This window comes from Oncorhynchus keta, chromosome 2 (genome assembly GCF_023373465.1).
Source record: "Oncorhynchus keta strain PuntledgeMale-10-30-2019 chromosome 2, Oket_V2, whole genome shotgun sequence".
Taxonomy (NCBI): domain Eukaryota; kingdom Metazoa; phylum Chordata; class Actinopteri; order Salmoniformes; family Salmonidae; genus Oncorhynchus; species Oncorhynchus keta.
The window spans coordinates 7545291-7553286 of NC_068422.1; the positions used below are offsets into that span (position 1 = coordinate 7545291).

General features: G+C 48.4%; 1 protein-coding gene across 1 annotated transcript in view; it reads left to right on the forward strand.

Annotated features, from left to right (window-relative positions):
• Positions 1–4864, forward strand: part of LOC118380780 (protein TANC2-like) — a 159842-nt gene extending 154978 nt beyond the window's left edge. Inside the window, exons 23-25 of the mRNA XM_052471256.1 lie at positions 1694–1840; positions 2089–2189; positions 2450–4864. Coding sequence (XP_052327216.1) covers positions 1694–1840; positions 2089–2189; positions 2450–4820 — 2619 coding nt within the window. The 3' untranslated portion in view covers positions 4821–4864. The remainder of the gene's footprint in view (positions 1–1693; positions 1841–2088; positions 2190–2449) is intronic.
• Positions 4865–7996: the final 3132 nt, after the last annotated feature.

The following is a 7996-nucleotide window of genomic DNA, read 5'->3' on the forward strand; positions in this document are numbered from 1 at the left end:
ATGCCTAAGACAGCGCTACAGGGAGACAGGACGGACAGCTGATCATCCTCGCAGTGGCAGACCACGTGTAACAACACGTGCACAGTATCGGTACATCTGAACATCACACCTGAGGGACAGGTACAGGATGGCAACAAAAACTGCCCGAGTTACACCAGGAACACACAATCCCTCCATCAGTGCTCAGACTGTCTGCAATAGGCTGAGAGAGGCTGGACTGAGGGCTTGTAGGCCTGTTGTAAATCAGGTTCTCACCAGACATCACCGGCAACATCGTCACCTATGGGCACAAACCCACCGTTGCTGGACCAGACAGGACTGGCAAAAAGTGCTCTTCACTGACACCCCTGTCTCATCAGATTTGCGTTTATCGTCAAAGGAATGAGCATTACACCGAGGCCTGTACTCTGGAGCGGGCAATCTCAACGCTGTGTGTTACAGGGAAGACATCCTCCTGCCTCATGTGGTACCTTTCCTGCAGACTCATCCTGACATGACCCTCCAGCATGACAATGCCACCAGCCATACTGCTCATTCTGTGTGTGATTTCCTGCAAGACAGGAATGTCAGTGTTCTGCCCTGGCCAGCGAAGAGCACGGATCTCAATCCCATTGAGCACGTCTGGAACCTGTTGGATCGGAGGGTGAGGACTTGGGCCATTTCCCCCTAGAAAAGTCTCGAACGTGTAGGTGCCTTGGTGGAAGAGAGGGGTAACATTTCACAGCAAGAACTGGCAAATCTGGTGCAGTCCATGAGAAGGAGATGCACTGTAGTCCTTAATGCAGTTGGTGGCCACACCAGATACTGACTGTTACTTTTGATTTTGACCCTCCCGCCTTTGTTCAGGGACACATTATTACATTTCTGTTAGTCACATGGCTGTGGAACTTGTTTTGTTTATGTCTCAGTTGTTGAATCTTGTTATGTTCAAACAAATATGTACACGTTAAGTTTGCTGAAAATAACCGCATTTGACAGTGAGAGGACGTTTCTTTTTTTGCTGAGTTTACATGATTTCATATGTGTTATTTCATAGTTTTGGTGTCTTTCACTATTATTCTTCAATGTAGAAAATAGTAAAAATGAAGAAAAACCTTTAAATTAGTAGGTGTGCCCCAACTTTTGACAGGTATTGTATATACAGTTGTAATGGCTCTCCAGAGTAGACCAAGGCGCAGCGTGGTAAATGTTCATGATTTTCATTCAAAAAACACTCAAACAAAATAACAAAATCGAAAACGAAAATGCACAGTTCTGTCAGGCAACAGTAACTAAACAGAAAACAAGATCCCACAACCTAATGGTGGGAAAAAGTTCGGACTTAGTATGATCCCCAATCAGAGACAATGATAGACAGCTGCCTCTGATTGGGAACCACACTCAGCCAAAAACAAAAAAACATAAAACATAGAATTTCCCACCCGAGTCACACCCTGACCTAACCAAACATAGAGAATAATCCGAACCTCTGAAGAGGAGGAAGAATGCCGTTACAGTCAGGGCGTGACAACAGTATTCATATCCAAGAAAGAACATGTGATCTAATCAAACTATTTGCAATGCTTTTGTCTACACTTTTGACTGATTTTTTTTTATCCTCAAGAGTTTACAGATTTGTTTGAATGGTCAATAAGAGTTATATGTTGTCTGTCTTGTATGAATAACATGTTGTGTGTGTCGGTCTATTCAACAGAAAGGGAAGGTAAAGGAGGCAGCACAGCGCTATCAGTACGCCCTCAAAAAGTTCCCCCGTGAAGGCTTCAGTGAGGACCTCAAGACTTTCAGGGAGCTCAAAGTGTCCATCTTACTCAATCTGTCCCGATGTCGGAGGAAACTGAACGTGAGTTGGTGGGCTCTGACCATGGATCCATCCCAAATGGCAACCTATTCCCTATATAGTGCACTACTTTTGACCTGGGCCCAGGTACACTATAAATGGAATAGGGTGCCATTTGAGACACATGTATAGTATATTATGAATACATGCATTCCAGAGTAATACATAGTAGTTACTAATAGTAACAGTACTGGATAGTACCTCTATTGTCCTCGGTATCTGACTCATGGATCACTTGTTATTACATTCAGGACTTTGGGATGGCTGAGGAGTTTGCTACAAAGGCACTTGAATTGAAACCAAAATCATACGAAGCGTACTATGCCAGAGCCCGCGCCAAGCGTAGTAGCAGGTAACCTTCTATTTACATCCCTGCTTCCCTTCCACTGTGGAATAGTTGACATGTTCTGCTCTGATCTCATATTTTTCAGTCTCTCAACATAAGATTTTCCTCCTTTTTTTGGAACCAATTGTTTTTTCCTTAGTTTATACATTTTCACAGCAGTGTTTAATAAAATAAATAAACTAATTAAAAAACTGTCAATGTAAGAATAGAAACCTTACCTCAGTTCCAACCCTGTTGCATTTTCCCACTCCTGCCTGTCTCTGCAGGCAGTTCCCTGAGGCCTTGGAGGACCTGAATGAAGCAATGAAGCAGAGCCCCAACCACCCTGAGATCCAGCGCCTCCTGCAGCGGGTAGAGGAGGAGTGTCGACAGCTCACCCAGGAGGAGGAGGACGCACAGAAGCTGGAGCCTCCCCCATCTCCTCCCCCCTCACCTCCCCCAGATGAGGGGGAGGAGGAGGAGGAGATGTCCCTGTCCTCCCTTCCACTCCCCCTGGAGCTCCCCCCTCCCCCGGAGCCTCGGCTGGAGGACATGGAGCCGGTTCAGGATCTGTTTGAGGACGAGGACTATCTGGAGCAGGAGGCCATGTCTATGGGGAGTGTGGGTTCTATGGGTCTGGCCCTCGAGAGGGAACTCTGCTCCAACCCCTCCAGCCTGCCTATCATCCAGAGCCCCCCTCTTTCTCCAACCAACCACCAGCACCCCTACCACCAGGACCAGGCCTACCTGTCACGGGGCTCCCCCATGGGCCAGGCTTACGTCTACGACCACCCCAGCCCAACCTCCATGTCCTCCCCCGGCATCCAGAACTACCAGCTGCCGTCGCCCCCCTCTCTCTCCCCCACGCACCACAACTCCCACTACCGACACAGCCCTCCGCAGACCTCCCCGGTGCACCAGACCACCTACCGCTTCAGCCCCCCGCCCAATGGAGGAGGGGGACATGGGATGGACCACGGATACCAGAGCCCCCCGCTATCCCCTCTGCGTCGGGGTGGGGTACAGAGCCAGTACAGAGCCAGTCCCCCGGTGGAGAGTGTGTGTCTGTACAGGTCCCAGTCAGGGTCTCCGGTGCGCTACCAGCAGGAGCAGCCTACTCTTTCAAAGATGAGCAGCCAGAGGTCCTTCCAGCAGAGTTCACAGCCTTCCCTGCACCACCAGGCCTCCCTGCACCACCAGGCCTCCCTGCACCACCAGGCCTCTCTGCACCACGACACCCTCCAGACCCATCGGCACCACCAAGCCCAACTGAACCACCAGGTCTCCCAACAGCACCACCAGGCCCAACTACACCACCAGGCCTCCCAACACCACCAGGACTCCCTGCATCACCAGGCTCAACAGCAACACCAGGCCCAGGGCCTGCGCCTCCAGCCCTCGATGGCCCAGATTGTTCGCACCAACCAGCCCAGCAACACATACGGCCAGATGGGCCACCCCATGCGTTACCAGGGGGCCTCCATGGACGTGCCGATGGAGAGCCAGAGCCGGTTGATGTACCAGCCCTCCCTGGATGGTCGCTCCATGCCCCAGTCCAGCCTCTCAGCTGGGGCCCTCTGTCAGCACGGTGGCCGCGGAGGGGTCATAGAGGGCCTGATGAAGGACGAGCTACCCCAGCGCCCCTCCTCTGCCTACCGTGCCAGCAGTGGGGGAGGACAAGGGGGCCAGCTCCAGGGGGCTGTCCGCTATAGCCAGACCCCCCAGATTAGCCGCAGCCAGTCAGCCGCCTACTACCCTGGTACAAAGCACGAGCTGGAGCGTCAAAACAGTGTCATGCCCCAGTGCCAGCTCGGATCACCAGAGATCGGCCACATGGTGAGGCGGCCCGTCAGTGCCACTACCACAGAGATCAAACCACACATTTCCACTCCCCGGCCCCTCATTCACTCCCAGAGCGTGGGCCTCCGCTTTTCCCCTTCCAGCAACAACATCCCCACAGGGGGCTCTAGCTGTAATCTAGCCCCAGGCTTCAGGCCTTCCTCATCGATCCAGGGGATGGAGATCCCGCTGCAGGTGGCTTACGAGGGCTACGAAGGCTACGAGGGGTACGAGCGTTCCTGTAACGACGACCTCTCCCCAAACTCGCCCTCCCAGGGGGGTGGTGGGGGGCTGTACCAGGGTGAGAGCACCCGCTCACGGACCACGCCCTTCATGGGCGTCATAGACAAGACGGCACGGACTCACCAGACTCAATACCTGCAGCAGCCCTCGTCCCAGCGGCCCTGGGCTATGACCTCCATGGACTCTGGCATCAGCCCCACATCGCCCAGCCAACTGGTCCAGCAGGGCTCATCCTACAGCCCCCCTACCTCGCTGGGGAACTTCGCATACTACAACAAGACTAACAACGCCCAGAACGGACAACTCCTGGAGGAGGACTACTACCCCCAGCAGCAGCAGTCCTCCCTGGGCAAGCTGGCCAACGGCGCCTCCCGGGGTGGAGGAGGGGACATCCTGGAGAGGGTGAGCCAGGTGCCCACCTATCCAGACGTGAAGGTGGCCAGGACTCTGCCCGTAGCTCAGGCCTACCAGGACAACATGTACCGACAGCTCTCCCGTGATATGTCCCGTGACTCTAGGCAGGGCCCCACCTCCCCCATCAAACCAAAGAGACCTTTCGTGGAGTCGAATGTGTGAATGTACCGTCCACGGCAGGACTGGGCGTGTGAGTGGGAGCGGAGGAAGGGAGGGGTGGGGGGTTGAGTTAAGGCTGCTCACCTTGTCTGACATTGATGAAGAACACATGATACATAGACGGATTACAGCCCAGCTCACACAGAGAGCAGTCTACAACAGGCCCCGCTCACACAGAGAGCAGTCTACAACAGGCCCCGCTCACACAGAGAGCAGTCTACAACAGGCCCCGCTCACACAGAGAGCAGTCTACAACAGGCCGCACTCATACAGAGAGCAGTCTACAACAGGCCCCGCTCACACAGAGAGCAGTCTACAACAGGCCGCACTCATACAGAGAGCAGTCTACAACAGGCCCCGCTCACACAGAGAGCAGTCTACAACAGGCCCCACTCATACAGAGAGCAGTCTACAACAGGCCCCGCTCACACAGAGAGCAGTCTACAACAGGCCGCACTCATACAGAGAGCAGTCTACAACAGTGCCCCACTCACACAGACAGTAGTCTACAACAGAACTCATTCACACAGTGAGCAGTCTACAATAGGCACACACTAGGGGTAGTAGTCTAGTCATACAGTACATAGATACTAACACACTGGGGGTATTCCTGATCAAACACAGGGTCAGAGTCCCTAACACTTCCAGGGGGAGGGAGTGGGAGTGAAACTGAGGGCCCTTACCTTACTGTACCTGTGGATTCTCTATCCACAGGTACAGTATCTTTAAAATATGACTTGTGCTCTTATTCAAGGTTGCTAGACTCTCTGTAATACAATATGAATATGTTCACTACTGTAAATGGGTCAGAAATTACAATGTGAGTGTGCATTGGGAAATTATTATATTTATTATTAAGTTACATAATGTAAATACATGAATGATTTTCTTTGTGTTCTTTCTGTTTTTAATTGTTTTTTAGCTTTTTGTCCTCGTGCTGCCCGTAATAAGTCCTCGCTCCCACCGAGCGCTTTTTCAGCTATACAGCCAGTTGAAACTCGTCCAAAACACTCAGTCATCCAAGAACTAGACCGGAGCTATCTTTAGTCGATTTAAGGATCAAAAGTGTAGAACTGCAACACAAAAAGTCACAGCATACAAAACATGCACATACTAATTAGCTAGCATGTTGATAGCAGCGAGCTACGTTCATTTCACTAGGAACGGCTAATCTGGTTTAGGCTAGTGACAATATATCTGTAAAAGTAACACAAACGTATGATATGTAAGTGTTAATAAAACAACCAGGAATGTTACTACTTCCAGATGATGCCAACTGAAGGGCTATAAAGGACAGGATGGCGGTGGATAAAACAGTATATCTTGGTTAGACTGAACACTAAACAGCAGTAAACAAAAAAAATAATTCATTTCATATGAATGGCACTTCTTCTGCAATATAAAGACCATTAGGTGGGAGCAAAGGCAAAACATGCTTAATGTGGTCCATGATGCAACAACATGGTTTCAGAATCAACTAGGACAGGGAATGTGGGCCATTTATAAACTTTGAATTACTCACATGTCAAAGGATATTTTCCTAGTTTCTAAATATTAGCTTTGTCATGTTATATTTTTGGTATTTTAATTTAACTTTTTATTATGTTTATATTATTCATAAATGTCTGCACTAAATGCCTGTGAAGTTCTTAACTTAAGGTGCACTTTATGTATTTTTGTTACTTTCTCATTATTGAATGTTATTGGTTTTGTAGAAATGGAGGTCAGGTGGGGCTTCTGACCAATGATACTGGATTATTACTGATTACTCATTGTTGTAGGAACTCTGATCTACAAAGCAAAGTAATGAATGATAATATAAAGTGCAAACAATGTTTTTAAATGTCTGAAGATATATAGACTTGATAGCACATTGTAACAGCTGCATATACTGGCCATCCCTCTCAAGCCAACCCCAGATCCCTTCATAGACATACGGATCTCATACGCAAGTGGCTTGTGTTGTTTTTTTATCCTTCCCATGAATGAAAATGCTCCTCTTTTGCAGTTTCCTTATAGCTACTATTCAATTCAATCACAAAGCACTTAACTTCAGAGTCAAAGGAAAGTCCTGGAGAGAGAAATGTAAAGGTTGTATTCATGACTAACATATTTTTATATTTGCCAGGTGAGAGTATAAAAACAATGGGTGTGTGAATGTACTTCAGTCAGATTGAATGCTCACTCAGTTGCCACTGCTTCATGGACAGCTTCCATTTTGATCTTGTCTGCTATTCAAATGAATGAATAAAATGATTCAAATGGTTCCCTACCCACAAGATAGCTCATTTGGACAACTATAAAACCATACTGTATGTGTGAGGAATTGTACTATTCTTTCAAAAAGGACTTTAAAAGGACTTGTTTTCGATGTACATTAGTTGACTGTAAAATGTAAATTAGTTGCTGTAAATATTCAGATGCATGTTTTATTATTTGTCCTGATCTCAAACAGAAACACATACAGTATACACAGTGTCCTGAATCTGGTCTGGGATCTGTGATAGACATCTGGGATATACATCTGGTCTGGGTTCTGTGATAGACATCTGGGATATACATCTGGGATATACATCTGGTCTGGGTTCTGTGATAGACATCTGGGATATACATCTGGTCGGGGTTCTGTGATAGACATCTGGGATATACATCTGGGAAATACATCTGGTCTGGGTTCTGTGATAGACATCTGGGATATACATCTGGTCTGGGTTCTGTGATAGACATCTGGGATATACATCTGGTCTGGGTTCTGTGATAGACATCTGGGATATACATCTGGTCTGGGTTCTGTGATAGACATCTGGGATATACATCTGGTCTGGGTTCTGTGATAGACATCTGGGATATACATCTGGTCTGGGTTCTGTGATAGACATCTGGGATATACATCTGGGGTATACATCTGGTCTGGGTTCTGTGATAGACATCTGGGATATACATCTGGTCTGGGTTCTGTGATAGACATTTGGGATATACATCTGGTCTTGGTTCTGTGATAGACATCTGGGATATACATCTGGTCTGGGTTCTGTGATAGACATCTGGGATATACATCTGGTCTGGGATCTTTGATAGACATCTGGGATATACATCTGGTCTGGGTTCTGTGATAGACATCTGGGATATACATCTGGTCTGGGTTCTGTGATAGACATCTGGGATATACATATGGTCTG